The sequence below is a fragment of the Lontra canadensis genome, unplaced genomic scaffold (genome assembly GCF_010015895.1).
Source record: "Lontra canadensis isolate GAN:19392208 unplaced genomic scaffold, GSC_riverotter_1.0 scaffold9, whole genome shotgun sequence".
NCBI classification, from domain to species: Eukaryota; Metazoa; Chordata; class Mammalia; order Carnivora; family Mustelidae; genus Lontra; species Lontra canadensis.
In genome coordinates this window covers 10,798,235-10,824,365 of record NW_022631003.1, presented here as the reverse complement: position 1 = coordinate 10,824,365, position 26,131 = coordinate 10,798,235, and the positions used below count along the sequence as shown (strand labels likewise).

Below are 26,131 nucleotides of genomic sequence, written 5' to 3'. Positions count from 1 at the left end.
CAACCCTTCTTCTCCCACTCTGCCCAACCCTCATCTCTCGAACCCCCACCCCACTGTATGTTCTTGGTCAAGTCACTTATCCTCTCAGAATCTTGGTCTCCTCATCAGTAAAATTAGGAAACTAAAATACATTAAGTATTAATGCATAGATCCTATAGTTAATCATCCTGCTCTGTATACATAAAATACTTTGCTAAGAGGGTAGATCATATGTTAAGTGTTCTTATCATAATACAAAATAATAGGAAGAAAGAAATGAAGAGAGCAGGAGGACACTTTTGGAGGTGATGGGTATATCAATGGCATAGATCATAGTGATGATTCCTGGGTGTACACTAATCTCCAAACTCAGCAGGTTGCATCCATTAAACCTGTACAGCTTTTTGTACGGCAATCATACCTCAAAAAGTGGTTTAGAAAATGCATTCAAGATTTAGCACCAGGCAATAAATGTAGTACCAGCTTCGTACTGGTAAGTGTGCAATAAAGGGAAGACACTAAATCTTACAATTGTTACTATTTTTATTATTATTAAGGGGATTATATTCTAAGCTACGTGGTTTTATTAGTATAAAAAATTAGTTCAAGACATACACCTACTCTGGAAGATAGTTCTGTAAACAAATCATTCCAGTAGGACTCTATTTCCATTTCCTCCAATCCCTAGGGATTTTATAGAACAAATTAGAAGAGTGTGGCTGTTTATGTTCACCTCTGACATATTCTCACTGGCTGGTACTCGGGCTGTAGCAGGTGTTCTGACATAGGATTTCCTGCCTCTGCTACCAAGACCATGACTAGAAAGACTCTATGCATATCATATGGGACGGATGGCTCCATGGCCCCAACATGCCAGAACTTTGTTGATCCAAATAACTGTGTTCCTGTATTTTCAAAAATTGCTTTCTGGAAGCAGTCTGGGCTGTAGATATGTCTACCTACATCTCATAAATGCCTTTGTACTTCTTACTAAACCTCTAAGTACATTGGAAGGTTTAATTTCAATGATAAATGATGTCCTTCCCTTTGCTGATTGAAGTTTAATAACAATTTCTTCTCAGTAATAAATTTCCTCCACCTAAAACAGACTGAATGGATTGGAAACTGCCCACACATTTTTTTCTTGGAAACTCGTATTTGTCTATTTGTCGCTCCACCCACTCTAGATCACATTTGAGAGGTGCTAAATAAGTCACACATTTGAAAATGTCATGCAAGTCTAATTTTATGCCTGGCAACATACACTTTTTTTTTTTTAAGCAAAGTAAACAATATGCCACATTTCAATAATTTTGCCAAGCCTTATGTTATTGTTACATAGCACACGTAATCCACCATTACAACAATTTACCTATAAAATTTCATCTTAAAACATGAAAAACCATTTGCTTTTCGTTTCTGTGGTATGTAGGAAGGCTGGATGCAAATAATGGCATTTGATCTATCATAAATATAATTACTGCCAGAGGGAAAATTCTGTGCTGTATCTTCTCTTTTGCCATGGAATCAACAAAATTATGGGAAACAGAATTGGAATATTATGTGTTTAAAAACTGATGGTGCAACTATTACTGAAAGAGCCAAGTTAAAAGACTTACTTTAAATCAAGGTCATTACCAAAAACACCTGAACATTTATACAGGTAAACTTTTTTTGGAGAATCACATTTGAAAAGTCCCTAAATGTGAACTGTTGACTTGTCAGTGCTGTAGCTACAACCAATAAACTTAACTTCATCTTAATCCTGTCTAGGTAGCATTTTTCTATCACTATTAATTCCTTCCTATATGCTGCTGGTTTCTCTGTTACTTCTTAAAGTGACTTTTTCTCAATAAAATTTAAGATTGTGGGGCACTGGGTGGCTCCATCAGTTAAGTGTCTGACTCTTGATTTTGGCTCGGGTCGTGATCTTAGGGCCATGGGATCAAGCACCAGGTTAGGCCCCACACTCAGGGCCAAGTCTGCTTGTCCCTCTCCCTCTACTCCTCCCCCACCTCAAATAAATAAAATAAAATCTTTAAAAAGAATTTAGGGTTGTGTTTGAAAGATATCATTCTATTTCTTTCATTTATTCAGAGCAAATGGAACCCAAATCAAAAGTGTTGCTTTTCTCACGACCCCCACCTCCAACCTGTTCCTCTCCCAAAAAATGGGAGCTCCACCACCCAGGTACTCAGCCAAATAAATGAGGACTCAACCTTAATTTCTTTCTTTCCTTCTCCCTGAGAAACAGTACACAGCAAGTCCTGCGGTTTCCATTTGCAAATAAGTCCCAACCGTTCACCTCTATCCATCTCCACCACCATCAGGACCATCTCTCCATCTCCACCGCCATCCCTACTCTGGACCATTATCATCTTTGTCATTAGGCTAACACAGTGGCTTCCAGAAGAGTCCTCCTGCTTCCACACTTCACCTGGTGCTCTGTCTCCAACCACTCTTCACCAGCAGAATACCTGCTCTTGTAAACATACATGTCAAATCACACCAAAACGCTGCTTTACAACTTTCAAACCTGGAGAGACTAGCGTCCTCCCGCCCCAGCTGCTCCACACCCTGGTGTCCTCTGCCTGCGAGGCCCCCTCCCCACATTTTCATGTGTCTCAGGAGTCTCAGAGTGCTCTGTTCCACTCACTCACTATTCTGGTATCTCTTCATGGCACTGAATAATATTTGATTTTAACAAGAAATGACTAGACTTTGTTTTTTAAGAGCAGTTTTAAGTTTACAGAAAATAGCAGAGAGTACAGAGTTCTCATGTAGCCGCATTCTGCTACTTCCCCAGACAATTTGCCCTATTAACGTTTTTGCATGAGTGTGATTACACGTGTTACAACTGATGAGTCAGTATTGATACGTTACAATTAACTGAAGTCCATAGTCTAGAGTAGGGCTTGCTCATTGGGTTACACATTCTACGGGTTTTAACAAATCAGGGATGTAATGTAGCCATCACTACAGTGTCACACAGAATAGTTTCACTGCCCTGAAACTCTGTGGCTCTCCACTATTCATCCCCTCCCCCGCGACCTTTGGCTATCAATGATCTCTTCACTGTCTCTGTGGTTTTGCCTTTTCCAGAAGGTCAAATACTTGGAATCACACGTATGTCTGCTATTTGATTTAAAAAAAATACTAACTTAATTATTGTCTGTGTCTGCCTCTGGAGTCTAGGCCCTACAAGAAGAGGGACCCCACCTGTCTTGCGCTCTCCTTGGCCACAGCACCAACCACAGGTCCACAGGGGATCCCCTGCAGGAATCTGTGGACTGAATGAGTGGATAGATCTACTTGCGATCACCTATACTTTTGAAACATTCCTTTCTCGATTTGTTCCAGTAACTTTGGGGCAGACTTATCTAGGTTTCTCACTTTTACATTGGTACTTTGCACTGTTCCCATTCACACTGGGAAAAGAAGAGCTGTTCTCTGGTCTCGAGTGGTTGAGAGTGTGGCCATGACAGCTCCTTTTGCCTCAGGAGACCGATATATGTTCTGTAGGGTTAGCCAATCATGCTGGAGACATGGGGACTCCTTGAGCTAGAGATGCAGAACTTGGATCGTGTCCTACAAGGTAAAATGAAACTCTGCTTTGCCACTTCCCTCCTTGCCTTTGCTCTGCTCAATCTCACCCCTTTCCTGCCTGAACAATCTCTACTTTTAGCACTCTTTACCCCTTTCTATTCTCCTTTTCCTCTCATGTTTTCATCTGTGAAGCAGAAAAACATCGTAAATATGCCTGACAAGAGAGAAAACAGCACTCAAGGTTTCCTGTTTTAAGGAAAAGAAGACCCATGTATTTTAAAGTGCAATTAACTGTAACAAAAAAACCATACCTTCTAAAGTACTAAAAAATGTCCAGTGGTCTCTGCCACAGTTTCCCTAAAACCTCCAACTTTGTCTCCTTAATTTTTCCCCCAATCTCCACCATTTAATACACAAAAACTGATTTTCTTACTCAATTCTTAAATTTTCTCATGTTTATTATGTCACAATTTTTAGAAATCTTCTTTCTACAAATCTTCCCATAGGAGACAGATGCCTCTGGATTCATGATGATGGAAGCTTGAGGATGTCCTTACTACTTCCTACATTCAGACTTGAGGAAATATACCCATCATCACCCTATTGAAGGTCTTAATTGTTTTATATCCTTCAAGTTTAGACCTACACAGCCTCTGTCTTTCCCAACTAAGCCCTAATCTTTCTAACATAAACCCCTTCCTAGCAGGGGAAGCATAAGTGAACAAAAACCAATAAGACACTTAACAACACTGTTGGTTGTGGAAAGAGTAAGTATCATTGTCTTTGGGGGAACATTTAAAAACTAAGAAGGCATATGTTTGAAAATGTACACAATTAAAAAGAATGCAGCACAAAGGAAAAAACATTAAGATCCATTTGTAAACTTCAAATATTTTAAATTACATCACAGAATTTTCAAAAGAATAGGAAAATCTTACCAATGTATTTGAAAAGTATCTCTTAACTCATTCAATACCAAAGAGCACTTCCTAGTGTAGTGGGTATATTCTGGGTTCCTTTTTTTTTTAATTAGAAAAGTACTTTTAAAGGCTACACATTTGTAATTTGTACTTTATAGAGCTATTTGCAGTGTGTACTTTTATACTTTTTATATTCATTTATCTAAAAATTTAGTTGACGGTGAATTATGTGGTTTTTGAGCCTATAATCATCTCATTTTAGTGCATAGAATGTCATAGAATGTTATCCAGGTCTTTTAAAAATAAGAAAATCGACCACTATTGAAGATATAAACTTGCCCCTAAGACATGTTTCTTTTTCAAATTTTTCCTGAGTTCCATCAAGATGATATAAAAGAAAAAATAAAGTAAGCCCAAAGTGTGCCCATGAGACTTTATTGACTTTGAGGGCTCTAGGGATCTGGGTAAATCACTTTCTAAAGCTCCATCCCAGGTTGATCAAGTTACTGAAGGCCCCACTGCAATTACAACCTTATTCTGCAGGTCAGAATCCATAATTCCATAGGTTTTCCTTACCTATCACTCTGCTGTCAGAGAAACATCCCCAGTCTACCAGGATAGTAGCTTAGCTTCTGTTCCCAGGCTTTTCAACATTCCTTTGAATGGCAGTGTATCCAATAATACTAAGCAGTGGCTCGGTAAGGGATAAAATATAGAAAGAAGCCCACTTACCATCAAACACGTTACTATAATAACAAAGATGCTGAGAAAAATGACAACAGCATAAAATCCTTCTTTGCTCCAGATTTTGTCCGCTTCGTGCTGCCCTTGTAAAACATTTTTCTTTAAAAGCAAAACAGAAAGTCCGACGTTAAAGGAGAGTTTGAGGAGAATGGCATTCTTATCAGACACTAAACATATTTTTAGCTTGATTCCATTCAGTGGAGTAGAACACACCTACCTCCCCCACAACAAGAGCTGCTTCTCAACCTGATCTAAGACGAGGACTACCGTCCGTTTACATTAAGAGATGATTTTATCTCCTGTCCAGGAGCAAGCATGCCTGACATGGCAAATTGGGTCCTGGACTTCGTAAACATCCCTCCACCAGTCTCTCTCAGAAATTACCTGGTTCATAAAGTGAAAGAGTTCTGTTCTTTTCTGTGTTGAAGAAATTGTTTTGGAAGCTTTCTTTACTCTGTGTTAAGTCCCCTCCCACAGCACCAACACCCTGGCTTACGTGCAGCTCTTGACTTTTAAACAAAAGTGAAACAGGTGCAGACAAAATCTCATGATGTCTTTATAAACAGAGCAATAATGTCTACATCATTTCCTTCTTTTTTTTCCCCTCTTTCTTTTTTTTTATAATTTTTTTTTTAAATTTTTTTTTTTTTAAGATTTTATTTATTTATTTGCCAGAGAGAGAGAGAGAGAGCGAGCACAGGCAGACAGAATGGCAGGCAGAGGCAGAGGGAGAAGCAGGCTCCCTGATGAGCAAGGAGCCTGATGTGGGACTCGATCCCAAGACGCTGGGATCATGACCTGAGCCGAAGGCAGCTGCTTAACCAACTGAGCCACCCAGGCGTCCCTTTTCCCCTCTCTTTCATCAAATCTTTTTTTCCCCTTTAAATGCAGTCCACTTTGTCAAAATCTGATTGTTTCACCTCGACCATGCCAATTATTAGGATATTATATTTTATTTAAAGCAACAGAGACCATCAGAAAGTCCAGAACTATTTAGTAACAAAAGGTAAAATAAATAGTTTTATTTATGCTTTTTAAATTATTTTGGCTTACCACTTAGTGGGTGAAACAAGGAGAGGAAGTTGAATAAAACGTGAATGAATGTCTTAGTTTTATACCTCCTAGTATCACATATTAGGGTGCAATTAAATTTTATAATTCAGTGAAATTTATAGGTTTATAGTTAAGGAAAATCTAGCTTGCAATCAAATGGTCTATGGTTAGGGTAAACATAAAAGCTAAATCAAGTCAAATGCTTCTGTGCCTCTAAAATTCCATTTTGTTGGGCGCCTGGGTGGCTCAGGTGGTTGAGCGTCTGCCTTCGGCTCAGGTCATGATCCCCAGGTCCTGGGATCAAGCCCCATGTCCAGCTCCCAGCTCAGCAGGGAGTCTGTTTCTCCTTCTCCCTCTGCCTCTCCCCCTGCTTGTGCTCTGTCTCTGTATCTCTCTCAAATGAGTAAACAAAAAAAATCTCTAAAATAAAATTCCATTTTGTTAAATATGCCTTTTATTCCCTTTAGTGAGAATAGTTGTCTGTCCTTGGATCTTGTCTCCATCAGTTAAGAAAGATTTGAGCAACAGGATATTAAATGATGAAAAGCCACACGGAGGGAGGTGGTAGGGAATGAGATTCTCTTGGGCACACCAGTGGCTGATGAATGCCCAGTTTAATGTGACTACTGGGGTGACTTCAGCTTAGACTACAGGGAAGAGCCACCTAGCCGATCCTTGTCAACTCACAGGATCATGAGAAATCAATAGCTATCTCAAAAAAAAAAAAAAAAAAAAAGCGCCTTGAACAAAAACCTGTCCTAGTAGGTATCTGAACTTTGAAGTGATTGTTAATTATTTTTCAAGACTTTTTAAAAAATAAAATATATTCAATATTTGTAAATTAGACAAAAAGAATATTTGCCTTAAAAAAACTACTTTATGAAAACTTTTATCCTGGAACTCAAGTGAGTGTTGCTGGGGACTTGAGCAACACAGAACAGAAAGGATCTTAGAGTTCAATTGTGATTATAAAAATGACTTTAAGAGGGGCGCCTGGGTGGCTCAGTGGGTCAAGCCTCTGCCTTCGGCTCAGGTCATGGTCTCAGGGTCGTGGGATCAAGCCCCGCGTCGGGCTCTCTGCCCAGCAGGGTGCCTGCTTCTCTTCCTCTCTCTCTCTGCCTGTCTCTCTGCCTGCTTGTGATCTCTGTCAAATAACTAAATAAAATCTTTAAAAAAAAATGACTTTAAGAAGTTGAATGAATGTCTTAGTTTTATACTTACTAGTGTAACATCCTTTGCTAACATCCTTTGTTTATAAAACACTGATATGCTCACCATAACATCTTGCCAACTTTCTAAGACACAAATTCATAGATACAATAAATGATTTGTATATCTTTTTTTAAAAGATTTTATTTAATTATTTAAGAGAGAGAGAAAGAGAGAGAGAGCAAGTATGATGAGGGGGGATGGAGGTGGGAGAGAGGAGAAGCAGGCTCCAAGCTGAGCATGGAGCCCAACGTGGGGTTCAATCCCAGGACCCTGGGATCATGACCTGAGCTAAAGGCAGATGCTTATCCAATTGAGTCACTCAGGCACCCCGATTTGTATATCTTTTAAAAACATGTAAGTGGTAAGTTGAGGGAGAATCTGAAAATACTCGCCTGATGAAATGAATAGAGACCAAGTATTTGGGGTGCCTGGGTGGCTCAGATAATTATGCTGCTGCCTTCAGCCCAGGTCATGATCTGAGGGTCCTGGGATCAAGCCCCTCATTGGGCTCCCAGCTCAGTAAGAGTCTGCTTCTCCTTTCCCCTCTGCCTCTACCCCTGCTCATACTCTCTCTCTGTATCTCTCTGTCTCAAATGAATAAATAAAATCTTAAAAAAAAAAAAAAGACGAAACCAATATCCTTCTGGAAAGGAAGTCTTGGATTCAAATGGTGACTTGTTTCTTACTCTTTGACCTCAGCCAGATCATATTTAATGCAATAAATATATACATAGTTTAATTATTATATAATAAATATAGTTTCCAGCTATGTTTATAGCTGGAAATATAGTTTCCAGCTATGTTTATAGCTGGAAACTAGTACAAAAGAAAACTCTTATAGAAATCATGTATAAACATGGAAATGAGTTTGTTACAGGCAACTAAATAACATCTCTTGCTTGCTATAAAAGCAAACTAGTTAAGCCTTCAAGTAGGCAACCTAAACTTGTCAAATTCAAGTATGAGGATCGGAGCTTTAGTTCATGTAAAATTTGGATAAAAAGGGGTGGTTAGGTGGGTGGAAAGAAATTTTGTGTTCCTAACCTTATTTGCTTCATTTCTTTTTCTTTTTTTCTGCTATAGTTCGACATCTCCTAGAACATCAACATGTTCCTTTCTGCTTAAGACAAATCTGTTTTGTTTTCTCTTTTAACCAAAGTGGTGCTGGGGGAAGAATTAACCTCCCACCCCCACTCCCCCACTCCCAGTTCGAAAAGCACATGTTTTGAACTCCTAGAACTTAGTCACTGCACTTTCTTGGTAAATAGATTTCCTTCTGAGTCATGCCATTACTGCTGAGCCCTACTATATTTGTACAGAGATCTAAAAAATTGATAAGGACAAGGTCATAAATGAAAAAGTTAGTAGTTAAGATCCCACAAGACAAAAGATTGTAACCCCCATGAATCTCCAATCTAACCTTTGCCTGAGGGGCCAAGGGTTCAATAATTCAGAGTCTCCATGGTCAGGTCAAGCCCAATGCCCCTGTACCATATTTACTTCTGATTTCACAGCTACAACTCTCTACATCGCTTTGCCCTTTAACTTTGTTGCCGTGAAAAAAGTTGCTAGGTTTTGTTTTAGTCTACTACTTAAAATTTGGGCAGTTTCCTCTATCCATAACACGACATCTCTATATCCTGTTTAATAATTTAATGCACTATAGTTGTTTTATTGTTTTTTTTTTTTTTTTAAACCAATTCTGATCCCAAGTGGTGCGAGACATCCCAAATGTTAGGAGAGATGATACGGAGACTTTAGGAGCTAAAGGTTTTGAAAAGAGATAGGCACACAGAATAAGAATGGAACTGAAATATTATAAATTATCTGGCAAATTGGTTGAACTAGGCAGATAAATGAGGTATATCCACCAACAATGTAATTTTGTTTGACAAATGCCCAACTTCCACTGGATTGTGCACAAAGTGAACAGATCATTTTGAATGATCTGACACATGTTAACAGTAATCACATTTCTCCTCTGCACTGGAGGGCCAGGATGAAAATTTTTTAAATCCCTGGCTCATGTTGCAGTTTCAAGGAATGAACAGTCGCCGTACTCATGCGTTACGGTACATATTTATTTGGTGCGTTTTTTTTTTCTCTTTGGAAATATTCCACGAAAGCTATCATTCAGCACACTGGCCTGTTATTTAAAGAAGGTAACTTTCTCCTTTGAAGCAGAAGACCTGTCAAGAGGGAATAATTGGCAATTATGCAAAAACAGCAAATCCTAAAATCATTTGTTATTATCAGTGTAGAGTTTCGTGTTTCAATAGATTTTAATTAATCAATTATTTAATACTCAAATTAATTTTATAAAAACATCTAAAAATAGAAGTTAAAATAATGAATTTCATTTTATTTCCTTAAGCTTTAACTTACAAGGCAACAGGAAGTCTACTTTTATGTTTACGAGCATCTTATAATAAAATAATATTGAAGTGCCTACATCATGCTAGGTCATAAAAGAAATAATGTCTTTTCTCCAAATAAAACTTAGATTCAAAGTGAGAACAGATGAATGAACAAGAGTAATTCTCTGTTTGGTATTTTTGTTTCTCGAGTCATTTCTTTCTTTCTTTCTTTTTTTTTTTTTAAAGATTTTATTTATTTATTTGACAGACAGAGATCACAACTAGGCAGAGAGGCAGGCAGAGAGAGAGAGGAAGGGAAGCAGGCTCCCCGCTAAGCAGAGAGCCCGATGCGGGGCTCGATCCCAGGACTCAGAGATCATGACCTGAGCCAACGGCAGAGGCTTTAACCCCCTGAGCCACCGGGGCGCCCCGTCACGAGTCATTTCTAATTAAAAAAACAAACAAACAAACAAACAGCAACAAACAAGCAAATAAAGAAATGACAACAGCAGAAAACACATCCTTCCTTGAAAGTAATTAATGTAAGTTTGGAAATGAATTCTTTGAGACATCATTCACAGTGTTCTATAATCCAGATAAAGGATGAACAACCAAAATACAAATATTCTTTTTACTTTCCTGTTAATAAACATGTTAGTTACTATAGCACAGCTATAACTTTGGGATAAAAATGTGAAAGAATGGGTTGAGGCATAAGCTGTTCTGACACATTAATGACAATAATGACTAAAGACATGAGGAAACTCACGGGATACCATTACCAGCTTAAACAAATATCAACAAATGCTTCCTCAGTGCCCCTGTGGACTATACGTGGCTGAGGCTGCCCATGACCAAGATGGTTTTCTCTTGTTTGCACATTAGAGCTTCAGGTCAGAGGGCAATGCTGGGTCCGTTCCAGAAGTGCCTGAGCAAAGGCCCTCAAACAATCCATCTGTCCTTAATGAAATGCCTTTTATATCCAATTAGAATCCTTCCTAGTCTTCTATGATGTAATAATTTCTAGACTCTAGATTTTCTAGATTTCTAAATTCCTCTATTTTCATAAAATATATCCCATTTTGACCATCAAATACACTTCCATTATTCAAGTGCAGTACAGACCTAAGGTCTACTGTGGGTTAATAGTTCTGTGACAAGCTCCTCATCTTTACTGGGATGAAGTGTATTGAAGGACAAACACTTGATTTTAACTAGGTTTTGGTATGGTGAGCTTCTCTGGGCTTGCAAATCTGGATGACTCACTTAAACTCAGAATAAAGCAACAGGGAGGGATGCTTATAATATTCACTGAAAGCTTTTAGGAAGAAGAATAAATTAACCCAATGGTCTTCTTAAATTTTGAAGAATTGTCCTGAGCAAGACAGTGTGCAAGGCCTAGGTCAAGGACCTAGATATGAAAATGGGGTTTGGTTTGAAACAAAAGGGAGGCCCGTCAGAATCACATGCAGTTAGGTTGCTGAGGGGTTTGGGGGTTACAGCTCACATGGACCCTCTCTTCTTCTCGGAAGCAGGAGATGGCCTCTTCTTCCTCAAAGCTCTTACAGCTCAGTGTGGTACCGTTACCTACACCTCCCCCTATATTCTCCTTGGCGGCTTACGTCTTATTTGCCCTACTAGAATACAAATTTGTTGAAAGCGAAAATCACATTTTTTTGTTTATTTATTTGTTTGTTTATTCATTTGGTTGTCCAACTTGGATATTATCTACACAACACTTGGCTGTTTGTGTGCCCATCATATGCCAGGTACTGAATGAAGGTTGGGCAGATGGACCGACATAGGCACCAGCCTGGAGGGAAGAGATGGTATGGGGGTGTCTTGGTACCCTCTGAGTCTGGAGTTGCTGATACTAGGAGGATGCTGTTCAACTATTAGAAAGCCCAGTGCACAAAGGACCTCGTATCATATTAAGAAATCCAGACCTGATTCTACAGCATTTAGGAAGCCAGAGAAGAATCCTGACGTTCGGAGAGCATGGCCAGATTTGCTTTTAGAGCGATGACTGTGTGGCAAGAGAGAAAAATCCCCTGTGTATGTGACGGGGGCTGGGCAGAGCTTGGAGAGGGCAAGGAGGGGAGCAGACCTTAATGCAGCCAGAGCAGCTGGAGGTGGCTGTTACAGTCATGGTTTGAAGATGAAACACATTTTCATCCTGCCTGAAAAAAAACTGTCCTGCGTTCAAATTATATTTGGTGCCTACTCTAGGTGAGGACTTCCATATGTATTTCTAAAATTTAATTCATATTTCTAGTCTATGAGATAAAAACTATACCTTTTGTTTTTTAATTGATCCATTTTGGAAAGGAAGAGACTGAGGCTCCGAGAGGCCAATATTAGGCAAAGACAGATTTAATCTCACAGAGATTAAATCACCTGCCCAAGGTCACACGCATCCTAGTGGCTGGCTTTGGGACTCAAATTCAGTCTGGTATCAAAGCTTTCTGCACCACACCTGTGATATTTGCTGAGATGAGAGGCATTGTGCTTTCCTGCAAAGGTGAAGAGACTAGGAATCAAGATGTCTAGATGTCAGATGTTGTTTTATACTCCGCTTGCTTGTCACTTTGATGAAGTCACTTTACTTCAACAGGCCTTACTTTCTGCATCTATAAAATGTTCACGTACATTCCCTCAAGTCTGATTCTATGATTTCGTGGATTTAATTACATATATTTAGGTGATCATTCTAGTGAGTTTGTTACAGTGCGACGAAGCAGAAATAGTAAAAAAAAAAAGGGGGGGTACTGAATTTATTCAGAAGTGAGGATGGCAGAGACGATGGGGGCAATTTAAAAAATGTCAAATTTATGGGGCGCCTGGGTGGCTCAGTGGGTTGAGGCCTCTGCCTTCAGCTCGGGTCATGATCCTAGGGTCCTGGGATCGAGCTCCACATCAGGCTCTCTGCTCAGCAGAGAGCCTGCTTCCCTCTTTCTCTGCCTGCCTCTCTGCCTACTTGTGATCTCTGTCTGTCAAATAAATAAATAAAATCTTTTTAAAAAAATGTCAAATTTAGAAAACACTATGAAGACTCTATCCACAGTTCTTAAAACAGGGTTCCTTGGGAAACAAACCAAAGCAAACAAACAAAAATGCATTTCCAATTAATTCCAAAGTTGTGGACAAAGGTGAGTATCTGGTAACCACTTTGACCATGAAGGCAGTGAGGAGTACACCTGTTAAGGAAGAAAGCAGGGTGGTTTTTCTTTGATCCTACAGTTTCAAGCAATCACCTGACAAATATATCCAATTGGTTTCTCTTTGGTATAATTTACTGGGTAAGTCGAAATAAGTTATAAGAACACAAAGATTTAGAGAAGAAAGTGTCTCAGAATGGAACTTTGATGTGAAAATAAATTCCCTTAAGGAATAAACATATTAAGTATGAGGGTCAGAGAATTCTGACCCTTAGGGAGATTTTTATTATCAAATAATACACCATAAACAGTTTTCATTTCGACGCCTCCTGGGATCGAGTTACCCTGTCACACGAACTGTGCATGTTTCTAAATGAAATATCCCATGAATAACATACCTCAGGGGAGACTCCTATAATTCCAAATTGGGATAAACTTTGATGTAAAACATTTATATTAAGTGAACGCAGCACTTCCTCAGACGGCAGAGCATCTGAAGTCCCTCCTTTTCGGTTTACAGGAGACACAAATAGTTCAACACTGTTCTTCTTTTCCTAGTAAAAGCAGATTATTTGTATAGGTTAATAGACATTTTAAACAGCTTTGGGAAATATTTTCACCTTTTCTCTAGAATCATTAAAGAAAATTAGAAGCCTAAAAGTTCCAAAGGCATCTTGGAGATCAGGTTTGCTAGTTATCTGGCACACTTAATATTATCAGCCTGAAGCCTGGAATCTTCCAATGACTTTCTTTCAAGATTTGTAACTTTGTATTTCCCTGGAAGCTGGTTTAATTGCCACTCCATATTGTAATTTTTGAAAAACAGCATTCAGACGTTCCCAGAGCAATTGTGTTTAAAGAAGTGTTTAAAAAACAAATGAATTAAAAAAAAAAAAAAGCAAATGAATTAAATAAAACCTGATGTAACCGTGTAATTATTAGCCCTCATGACTCCATATATTTTCCTTATAACCTGTAATCAATGTGAGGGCTGGGTTAACTAAGAAAGCTGATGCTAGATGAGCTTTGAAGTTGCTTCCCTGATCCTGTCCCTCACTTCAAATATATTATACTTTTAAAATCTATCCTTGGGGGACACTTGGGTGGCTCAGTGGGTTAAAGCATCTGCTTTTGGCTCAGGTCATGATCTCAGGGTCCTGGGATCGAGTCCCACATCAGGTTCACTGCTCAGTTCCCTTTTACTCTCCTTCTCCACTCTCCCTCTCTCAAATAAATAAAATCTTAAAAAAAAAAAAATCTATCCTTGGTAGAAATGCATATGCTGTGCAGTAATATCCTGATACTTTCTTCTTAGTATTACCTCATTACCTGAAATGGAAACAGAGGATTTCTTACCATAAATGGCTGATATGTCACATACACACACAAAACCAAACACTAAACAAAAATGATACTGTCACTGACAGATTCTCCTTTACAATTTAGATAGTGCCTTTCTAGAGGGAATTGTTGCTGGTCTTTTCTTTTTGATACGTAGAGTTCTCTTGTGCTAGAAAATGTTCTTTCAATGCATCTTATCAGTTCAGCCGGGTATAAAAATGAAGTATCGTGCTCGCTTTGGTAGCACTTACACTAAAATGCGGTATCGGGGGCACCTAGGTGGCTCAGTGGGTTAAAGCCTCTGCCTTCAGCTCAGGTCATGATCTCAGGATCGAGCCCCGCATCGGGCTCTCTGCTCAGCAGGGAGCCTGCTTCCTCCTCTCTCTCTGCCTGCCTCTCTGCCTATGTGTGAACTCCATCAAATAATAAATAAATTAATTAAATTAAAAAATAGATAAATAAAATGCAATATCAGTATACTAGCAATCCAGAAAAAACATTTCCGGGGACACCTTGGTAGCTCAGTTGGTCAAGCATCTGCCTTCGGCTCAGGTCATGATCTTGGGGTCCTGGAGTCCCACATCAGGCTCCCTGCTCAGGGGCAAGTTAGTTTCTCCCTCTGGCTGCTGCTCCCTCTGCTTGAGCTCACTCTCTCTCACTCTCTGACAAATAAATAAATAAAATCTTTAAAAAATTTTAAGTTAAAAACAACTTTAGTGTTTGCAGGGGACATCAGACAAGGACTAAACATAGCATAATGTTGGTGTAAAACATGTTTATAATAATTTAGTTTCTGACCTAGTAACAGCAACGGTAGGAACAGATCACTTGTTTTGTGCCTGACACACTCCTGAGCATGGTAAATCTGTTATCTTATTTAATGCTCAAAACACCTCCGGGTATAGGTATTACGGTTATCTCCAATTTGTAAAAGAAGAAACGGAAGTGGCTTGCCCAAGGTCACAGAACTGGGATATGGCCAAGCCGGAAATGGAGTACAGTTCTGTCTGTGCCTCCGAAGCACTGCTCTGAATCACCAAGCTCCACTGCCCTTGGCTTCATCGTAGCTCCCCGCATTATAATAATTGCTCTTGGAAACAGATACATATAAATGCCACTAACATTCTCTGAGGATGAGCAGGTACTTCCTTGGGTGTGGCCAATCTCTTATCCCTGCAAAGAGCCATTATGCTCCTTAAATCTATACACTTCAAAGTATACTTAAGATATCTAACACACACACACACACACACACACACACACAGTTTAGGTCTGGCTCTCAGACATCTCTAATACCTCCGTCTTCTCACTTGAGCCAGCTATGCCCTGGATAGAAATAACCAACTTAACTCTTTCAGGATATTGGGCAATATCACATTTCCTCTTCAATCGTATTGCATTAAAAACTTTGATGGATTTTTTTTTTTTCAGCTTATTTAGTCCGAAGAAATAGCTGGCTCACAAAGAGAAGTTATTATGGGACCTGCAACAACTCACTCTCCACACACAGAAAAAACGAAGAGAGACAAAAGCTCTAAACCAAAATAAAAAGGAAATTCTTCTCTGTAGCTCAAAGTGCAGATACTGATGGGAAGAAAAAGATGAGCTCAGGCAGGAGCGTCAGAACTGACAGCAAGGAGAAGATACAGTAAGAGGTAAGTAAGATGGTCCTGGAGTCCCTTCTCAGAGGAACCTTGGGTAATCAGCTGTTTACAAAAAGAAAATCCTATGATTTGGATTTGCCAATCTTTGCCCTTTGCTCACACCCGCCTTCACGTGCTGGTGGGAGCAGGCAGTTGGGCGACATCAAAGGTCCCAAACACAGAGGGAAGAGGAAGGAAGTGATGTGAAGGGTTGGCAGGTAGGTCTGAAGTGGGCTTTCTACAGAAGTCTTCCGTTTCACCTCGTCCCCACTCCAGATACTCAGTCTAAGTGTTCTCTTGATTTTTCAGCATTATTCTTTTTTATTCTAGGGTTTTGTTTTTTTTTTTAGATTTTCTTTTTTAAATTTTATTCATAAGAGACAGAGAGAGAGAGGCAGAGGCGGAGGGAGAAGCAGGCTCCCCGCTGAGCGGGGACCTCCCCACAATGTGGGAATCGACCCAGAACCCTGGGATCATGACCTGAGCCAAAGGCAGGCGCTTAACCGACTAAGCCACCCAGGAGCCCCGGCATTATCTATTCTTGCATTCCATTTGGGGTGCTGTCCTTAAGATTTGGTTCTTCTTTACTCTATTTGCCAATAAATTTGTCATGCTGACACACTTGAAGGGTTTTAATAGTTACTGTCTGGAGACAGTGTCTTCACTGATGTAGAAGATTTCACTCTTAGGGAGAGTATTTTGGGAGTACCGTTGGGTTTGTGAGACAAGTATTTTCAGCTCCTCTAGTCACACCTATCAAGGTAGAGCTAGCCTTGAACTATGAGAGGGTTGACAAACTTTTTCTGGGAAGGGCCAGCTAGCAAATAGTATAGCTTTCAATTTAGCCAAAAATCTGTTGCAACTACTCAACTCTACCATTGCAGCAGGAAAGCAGCCATAGACAATCTGGGAAAAAATGGGTGGGGCTTGTTCCAATAAAACTTTCCTTGTATAAAAAGGTGGCATGCCAAATTTGGCTCATGGGCCATAGAACAATAGCACGGGCATTCTTTATTATGGAAGCCTACAATAAAAATCAAAGTTTGTACTCTGGGAATGCAAAATGTTGGCGTCTTACAACGAGGCGGTTGATGTGCACTTGCTGGGGTAAGATTCCTAGAGCTGCGGCCACTCCTTGGCGGAATATCCGAAGCAAGGTTATATTCAGCCTGCTTACGTCCATTTGCAGTGTCTGAAAAATAAAGAAAAGACAAAGAAATCAAAATGACAGTCAATCTGTCGTTCAAGGCCTTCAGTTCTAACCAATGACTGACCGCAACAATTTCTGTGACTGATAAATTCACACTCATGGTGTTTTATGGCATTTTCAGGGGAGATAAAGTTATAGGGACATGTTACCTGAAATTTTAAATGATGTTAGTGAAAAAGATGGTGCAATTTGTCTAGTCATAATAAATAATGCAAAGGCATAATCAGTTCCCAAGGAATTTCACTGAAATGCGTGTTGGTCTTTAGTTTCAGTCCAGGTGACAGAATGAGATATACGGCCAACTACATTTCAGTAATCCAAGCCTTAGGACATCTTTAATTTGTGTTCACACACAGTCACATGCTGTGTAAGTTCTGTAATGCCAGACTTGGCGGTTTCCCTATACAGTCATCCGTTGCCAGGACAAGGCAAAAGAAGAAGGTCTAAAAATGCATTTTCAAACTCTGGTAAAGAAGCCCATGGTACTGATAATTTGGTCTAAGGTAAACAGTTGTTATTCAATTGTTGGGGCACACACTCTTGATTTTCAGGTTATTTTGGAAAAAAGAAGTAAATCCTTAAAAATTCCCAAAACACAAGTCAAGTTACAAAATTAATAACACAGCCTTTATTTAAGCCATGGGTGCTGTTACTACATTTAAAGCATGAACTCGTTAACTATGTATTTTCAAAAAGGCATCATAATCATTTTGCTCAAGACGGGGACACCAAATCTTTATGCATTTCTTGTATCTCATTATGCTTACTTTGCTAACTTGACCATAGTTGGTTATCAATGACTGTTGGATGGTTGCAATAGCATCTATTCTATGAAGTAAAGCACACTTCTAAGTGACACTTCTCTGATAAAGAGATTGGCTTACAAGCATAATCTACTGTGATACTACAACCCTCAGAAGATCTTTTCACAGTTTGTTGTAAAAGAAGAATGGAATTGCTTTTGAGAACGTATTTTTTTTTTCTTAAGAAAACAATACAGCTTCTATACATAGAGTTAGCACAAAAGAAGTGATTGGAAACTGGACCAAATGCTCAATGCTACAGGAATCAGAGAGAGTTGGGAGGTCAAGGAGGTAAATGGTTCCCCGTCAAAATGGCAGATGTGTCTCCAGACTGCTTTTATACTTTAGGAGCTTGTAATGCTTGCTTTGGGTCAGGGGCCATAGAGGTTGGCCATGTTAGGAAGCTGGAACTGGACTGCTTGCAAACAGCTGAGATCCAGAAAACGGCACAACCATTTAAAAATTTGAGCCAACAGCCTAATGATCAGGTACAACTTGCTTCTGGAGAGGGGGAAAGGAGAATTATGTTGGGGGTAGGTAGAAAAACTACATCAACACCATCAATGATACTTTTTTTATTAAACAAAACCATCAAATAGGACATAATTGTCTGCTATATTATTCTCTGTACTTATCTATAGACTAAAGTTCTTTCCAATATAAAAAACATAACTTAATACCGAAAGTAAGACTTGAGCTCAACCCTGAAGGTTGAGTTGGATTTGGAAATGCGATAATGAGGAAAACACTGAACTTTCAAGCATGCTTTATGTTCTATGGGAAGATGCTTAATGGAAAATCCAAGAGATAAGGAAAACTCAGTCCACCTGGTGGTTCTGAGAAACAGAGGTTTCCTTTTGTCCAACAGCTTCCTTTTGGTTCTGCAAGGTAGCAGAAACCGTCTACAGATAATGGGATACACTTTTCCCCTTTTGCAAGACCAAAGATCGGTTCCTCGGTTCCTGCAAATGCTGATTAGGAACCACTGACTCCTGGCTCACCCGTAGTGTTTGTCAGGCAGGGTGAGCAGGCAGGCACTGCTCCTGATCCCCACAGGCGAGATTTGGAGCCAACAGTCGACGCTGGGAACTGAGAGTCAAGGGGGTTGTATACACACTTGAGAACTCAATTCCCAGGGCCATGATTAGCTCAAAGCTTGTAACTGTGGAAACAGTATTAAAGTCTAAGTTCCTCAGATTAATATGGCACATGGAAGTGAAATGGGAAATCAAGATTAAAAATCACTCAAAATTGCAACTTTCTAAGAAGGCAAAAGCTGTGCATTTGAAAAAGAAATGTAGACTACCTAGTTAAAGTGAAGAAGGGACTTGAAATAATTAGCTTAAAAATTGCAATCATTGGTTCATTGCATCAAAACATTGGAACAATTTGCCTCAGTTCTCTGCTTGCCTGAGAAAAGTTGGTATGTATTTCTGACTATTCCCCATAAAATGGTGATGCTAAAATGAAGTACAAACAAGTAAATATATATGTGAGGGTCTAACATGGGCCAGACATTCAAATGAGTGCAACTGAGGAAAAGCAAAGGATCTTAGACAAAATAAGAATTTTATTTCAGAGAAAATCAAAGTATATGAATTCCTGTATCTAGAGGATATATGTTCTCTCCTTCCTTCTGTGTAGATGATGGAGATGCACAGCTTCTTTTCATTCTATTATGTGAAATCACAACAACTATGATAGAATATAAATTTCCATGGCATAACAGCAGTGTCACAACTTCAAAGTTACCATATAGTAACGCAAAATGTATTTTAGTCTGAATTCTAAACCCATTTAGTCATTTGTATTATTTAACACACCAGTGATTTACGCTTTTAATTTCAAGAGACTCAAATGCTCTTTCCAAATGTACATCCTAAGCCATTTCACAGTAGTAAATAATGCAGATAAAGTTATTATCCAAAAGACAATTGTGTTTTTGATCATTACAAATACATACACAGAAAAAAGTGGAACGTATTAAAGATTTCAAACTCCATCTGTATTTAAATTTATTGGGCTCTCCCTTGTTAAGAGATTCCTGAGTCAATTCTCTTTACCTGGAGTCTAGGTTCTCCCCTTCACCCTCCAACACCCCACCTGCACCCCCTGGCAACCCTACAACCCCACAAAAAGAAATACTGTTTTGTAATAAGACCTTCTTTCTTTTGTCACCAGATTGTCCGCTAAAGTCAATGATGCCTATGAACGATAGATCTAAATCAGTCCAGTAGAATTGATTAAATCTAGCCACGATGATTATGTTTAAATTATATGTATGTGATTGGCTTTTAGCAATTTATTTTTAAAGAACAGTTGGATTATCTTTGCCTGGGAAGGTGGCAGGTTTCCAAATGTTGCACTTGTCTTGATATAATGCAGCCTGGTCTGCCATCTGATCAACCCCAGTAAGTCAGGACGACACCCAGTAGCCCCATTTGGATGGGGAAGGTCAAATGGCCATCTGTCTTACTGGAGAGATGCCTTAAGAGGAATCCACCCTATCTCTAACATTTTGTGCTCATTGCTCCCGGGGATCTCTATCTCCACATTATTAGCAAGGAGCCTCCTCATTTTGTCTAGAGGTTAGATTGTCAAGTGACAATGGCTTGAGGTTAGCTTGTCTTGTAGCTAACCTGATGTTTCTGTCTGAAATCTCACAGGAGTCTCTACCTTTTTTAAAGTTAAAAAACTTCATCAGGACATTTCTTTGGGTTGATAGTTCCTGCAGCAAGCTGTGCCCTTGAAGTCTACAGATTCCAAATTCTCTGCTTTCTCCTATTCTACACTGGAATGATTTCTCTTCTATATATTTTTTGGTTCATCTTCAAGGACAACAATTGTGCAGTTATCTAGTCTTTGTCTTTGTCTCTAACCTCTTTATTTTGTGTACTTATTTTCTCTTACCATGTACGTGTCTTTATTCAATTGAAACTTTCTTGGGCCTATGTCTTCAGCAGCACCTGTTCTACTTCTTTTGTTTCTAATGTGGTTTTGATATCTGTAATGTACGTTTTATTGTTGTCTTCTTGTACCTTCTGAGTTCTGCCAGCCCACTCTTTGTGACAAGATATGTTCTCTCTTCACTGCTTCAGACAAGAAGTGACACAAAACTTCTCTCAGTCTTTTGTATCCATTTTTAAATAGATTTTTCCCAAAGAGTTCAGCTTCTCTTTCCCTCTTAAAATACTCCCAACTTTCTGGGGTGCCTGGATGGCTCAGTGGGTTAAAGCCTCTGCTTTCTGCTCTGGTCATGATCCCGGGGTCCTGGGATCGAGCCCCACATCGGGCCTGCTTCCCCCCCAACCTGCCTGCCTCTCTGCCTACTTGTGATCTCTGTCTGTCAAATAAATAAATAAAATCCTAAAAAAAAAAAAAATACTCCCAACTTTCTATCACATTAAAGTCAGTTAGGGCCTCTAAGGCCCTACATTATCTGGTTCCTATTTGTTCTGAGCCTCATCTCATATCCCTCCCTCAAGCCACTCCATCCTTTCTCCAGTTCCTCAAACAAGCTGCTCTCATTTTTACCTCATGGCATTGGCATCTGCCTGTTCCCTGGAGAGCTGTTTGACATCACTGTACGCAGGTTCCTTCTCTTCTTGCCCTTCCAGTTAAAATGCAGCCCCTCAGGGAGGTCTTCTCCACCCAGGCACTCCCTATCACATCACTGTAACTTATTTCCCACTTACAACTACCTGATAGACTCTTGTTTCTTTTATTCCTTCCCTTGCTAAAACATGAGCTCCCCTGGTGTGGGACCTGGTTCTCTGCTATATCCCCAGAACCTAGAAGGGTGCCTGGCACATGGTTGGTATTGAAAAAATCTTTTGTGGAATGAAGGAATTCATGAATCATCATCAGCAAGGCTGTGTTGTTACTGAAGGAATCTGAGTTCCATGGTAGGCATAGAAAGGGTTACAAAACCAGGACATTACTCTTGAGAAGATTACATTTGGTTAAACAGTTCACCTGAAATGCCTACTCATTCACAACCACACAGATTCGATTTAACATGATTTGTATTTCATTCGTAATTAATAGGTCTCTGATAGTTTGACCACTCCACCATGCAGGAGGGAAAAAAATGAGTTTCTTTTTTTTTTTTTTTAAGATTATTTATTTATTTATGGAAGAGAGAGAGTGGGGGCTGGGGAGGAGCAGAGGGAGAGGGACAAGCAGACTCCCTGCTGAGCACTGAGCCCAGTGCAGGGCTTGATCTCAGGACACTGAGTTCACGACCTGAGTCGCAACCAAGAGTCAGATGCTTTACCGACTGAGCCACCCAGGCGCCCCTCATCTTATCAATTTTCTGAAGCTTGCTTCTAATAGGCAAAATCAATATAACTTTTCAGAATTGTGTGCTATATTGGTTGTAAATGGAATTCAAACTTAATCAGTATTAGTGTCTATTTCTTGTGGCTAATTTGAGAGTTTAAAGTCTATCTTTCTAATGATAAAAATTAAATATACTCATGATAGAAGGTTTAGAAAATACAAAGAATTAGAAAGAGAAGTAAATATTCTCCATAACGGTTTATCCCATTACCCTGAAATAAAAATTGTGGTGTTTTTAGTGTTAGCTTTTTTCTGATACATAAGCAATATAATATAATATAATATAATATAATATAAATGTACATATTAGATATACCCATATGTATCATACAAATTTTTATCCACTTTAATCTGATGCTATAACTGTCACATTTCTATGGCTTTCTTTTTCCCCTGATATTAGGAGGAAACACTTATTCCCCAACCCTGATGCTTTATTCTTTGTGGTGACAGTCCAAACACAGTAATATCCCTGAAATCCTCCCCTCCACAGTTTCCCCAGGGGAGGGAAAGTGGCTTGTGTAATTGGTGCATTTGGAATGAGACACTGGGGCATGTGGGCTCTGCGCTTTCCTTCTGGGGTCTGCTTGTCTATAAAGAGCATAACATCTGGTCTTCTCTTTGCAACTGGTAAAGCAAGTTATAAAGGCTCTGTCCCTTTCGAGGAGGCCACAGTTGGTTGGTATTCCTGTGGCTAGTGGGTAAATTTGCCTAAGAGGGAGAGGCAGTTATGAAAGTATATTGTTATCATGCTCCTAAGTCTTATCTCCAGCAGTCCAGTCAACAGTAAAGTTACATTTTTATCTCTACACGCTGCTTCCTCTGTTTTTCTCAGGAAGGGAGAAGGATGCTATTTTTCAGTGTCCTTAACACCAACACATGACACTACAAAGTCAAATATTATATACTCCCCCACCGGCCCCTGACCCCTGAAAAAGGCAAAAGGCTCTAAAACTTTTCTTGTTGGTGATCTTGGTTTCAGTAAGGCTATCTACAGAGAAGGGTCAGAGGAAAATCAAGAATATGGTGTTAACGGAAGTCAGGAGTAGAGTTCCAAAAGTGGTTTGTCAACATTGCCAGATGCTGCGGGAGATTAAGAAAAATGTGGACCAATAAAAGGCTGTTGGATTTGTTGATGAGGAGTATTTGGTGGGCTTCAAGTAGTAGTTCTCAAAATGTGGTCCACGGTGAATTAGGAGGCTAAATGAATCTTTGTTGAAACTCATTTAAAAGTACACGGCCGAGGGGTGCCTGGGTGGCTCAGTGGGTTAAGCCTCTGACTTCGGCTCAGGTCATGATCCTAGGGTCCTGGGATCCAGCCCTGCATCAGGCTCTCTGCTCAGCGGGGAGCCTGCTTCTCCTTCTCACTCTGCCTGCCTCTGCCTACTTGTCATCTCTCTCTGTCAAATAAATAAATAAAAAATCTTAAAAAAAAAAAAAAGTACACAGCCAGGTTGCCTGGGTGGTTCAGTCAGTCTAACGTCTGCCTTTGGGTCAGGTCATGATCCTGGGGTCCTAGGATTGAGCCCCTCATTGGGCTCTCTGTTTAGCAGAGAGTCTGTGTCTCCCTCTGCCCCTCCCCCCTGCATGTGTGCTCTCTCTCAAGTAAAATCTGTGTAGAAATATGGGTGCATGATGTACAATTCCACAGACTTTCATTTATTCCGAAGGATCATTTAACTTGCGTTTTAAGGGTTAGTAAACGTTGATACTCATAAACTAAAATCAGCATGTTCTCAGTGTATACTGAGTATTTAGGGGGTTAAGAAGTGAGTATATTCTGAAGAAAAAGGCAGAAGACTAGGACCAGTTTTTGTTGAGAACAAAAGGAGAAAGACAGAATGGTTCATAGACTAAGCCTTTTTTTTTCCCCTCCAGATGGCAAGAACTTTGACCTTTGTACTACTACAGCACATCAGATGACTTAATCTTGCTTCCTAAGACCCTACACTGGGATGAGCTACCCCTTTCACACATGAAATGACAATACTAGAGTTTTGGTCAGAGGAATTTTTTTTTTTTTAAGATTTTATTTATTTGACACAGAGAGATCACAGTGGACAGAGAGGCAAGCAGAGAGAGAGGAGGAAACAGGCTCCCTGCGGAGCAGAGAGACCCATGTGGGACTCGATCTCAGGACCCTGAGATCATGACCTGAGCTGAAAGCAGAGGCTTAACCCACTGAGCCATCCAGGTGCCCCCAGAGGAATGTTTTGAGACATTCTGAAAACCACAGAAACACCAGCTTTCTGAATTTCTGGCATCCTTGCTCTGCTGAAGCTCTGGGCGGCCACAGCAACTGATGAGCCCGTCAAGGGAAGGATTCATGAAGGAGCTAAATGTGTACTGGTAGGGAGTGAGAAAAAGTACAGTAATTGCATGTTTAGAAACGTAAGACCTTGCAGAAAAGGGAAATACGTAGGAGCTTCTTGAATTATGAGCTCACACATTTAAAAGTTCTGGCCTGCTCTGTTTGCTAATTACAAGGAAGACTGAACACGACTTAAAATAATTGTGCTTGTGTGTTTGGAAGTTGCAGGTAGGTGAGTAAATACCAAATAAGAAAACTCTGCAACATAAAATATAGTAGTTAAGACTATGGGTCAAGGAGTAAGACAGACTTGGATTTAATCCTGGGCCTTGGTCAAATGATTAGTTCTCTCTGAGCTTCAGTTTCTTTATCTGCCAAATGGGATGCTACCTGCGTCCCTTCATGGGGCTTCTGAGGATCATATTAGTTATCAGACAAAAAACAGCTAAAACTAACAGATAAAAGGTACTCCATAAATTTGGTTTAAAGATATGGATTTGCTATATATCAGCAGGAAGCCCCATTAATTAAATGAACTGCTTCTCTGGATACTCAGGACAAGGGGAAATTGAGTAGCCACCTTGTTGATCAAATGAAGGTTCTTTATTTATTTCCTGAAACAGTAATACTATCAACACACTAAGAAGTGGCCTGATTGGATTTCCAGTGTTTACTTCCACTGATTATTTCAGCTATCATGGAGTTTTAGCCAAAGTCTATCAGGAAATCTGCTCAGAAGAAAAAGCAATGGTCAAAACAATTTGGCTTTTCTAAAGTGATATAATTTTTGGAGAGAATATACATATTCGAGGTTTAATGTTAAAATGGCACATTTTAGGACAGATTCCTTGATTTTAGAATGTCTGCTTCCATGTTCTGCCTACCTCACCCTTGCAAACCATGGCTACGTGAGCAGTCGACCCAAATCCCAAATCATACGGAAGACTTTTAAGAGATGTTGAATTAAATTAAATTATATTTTTATGGATATAGAATTTATATTCATCATCCTTTTCTTTTTTCTGTCTATTACAAATTAAATATTAATATTGAAGCAGTCAAATTAAGTGATTTAGATTAGAAGCCTTTATCCTAATTTAAAAAGCTTTTTATAACCTAGTTTTTTCTTCATTTCATTAATTTGTCTCCTCTATTTTAGTATTACCTCTTAATTAGTGTTCCCTTTCATATTCCCTAATAACATTCTTATTGGAAAAAAAAGTAACTCTCTTTTGCCTTGGAAGACTCTTAAAATTTAACAGTTCAGAAATTTTAAACACTGCTTTGAAGACTTTAAATTCTATATAATTTGGAGTAACCCCCCCCATCCTTATAATAAGCTATTTTTTAAAATCATGAGCTGGTAAGTCTTGACTTTTCCACATACAAATTCACTCGAGGAGATAAGGCTTCCATATATTATACATGAACGCTATACTTTTATGATATCATTCCTATACCTTGTGAAATTGTGTCTATTTGTACTTATAAAAATATTTTTATAAAAGTTACA

The 26,131-nt window shown here is 39.4% G+C and overlaps 1 protein-coding gene across 3 annotated transcripts in view; it reads right to left on the bottom strand.

Annotated features, from left to right (window-relative positions):
- Positions 1-26,131, bottom strand: part of PTPRR (protein tyrosine phosphatase receptor type R) — a 235,446-nt gene that overhangs the window by 91,263 nt on the left and 118,052 nt on the right. For 2 of the 3 annotated variants that reach the window (XM_032854799.1, XM_032854800.1), the window contains 3 exons: positions 17,032-17,145; positions 13,368-13,523; positions 5,178-5,288 (listed from right to left, as the gene is read on the bottom strand). In XM_032854799.1, the coding sequence (XP_032710690.1) occupies positions 5,178-5,288; positions 13,368-13,523; positions 17,032-17,145 (381 nt within the window). Of the gene's footprint in view, positions 1-5,177; positions 5,289-5,573; positions 5,637-13,367; positions 13,524-17,031; positions 17,146-26,131 lie in introns of those variants that run through there. The other variant, XM_032854801.1, reaches the window with a different exon arrangement.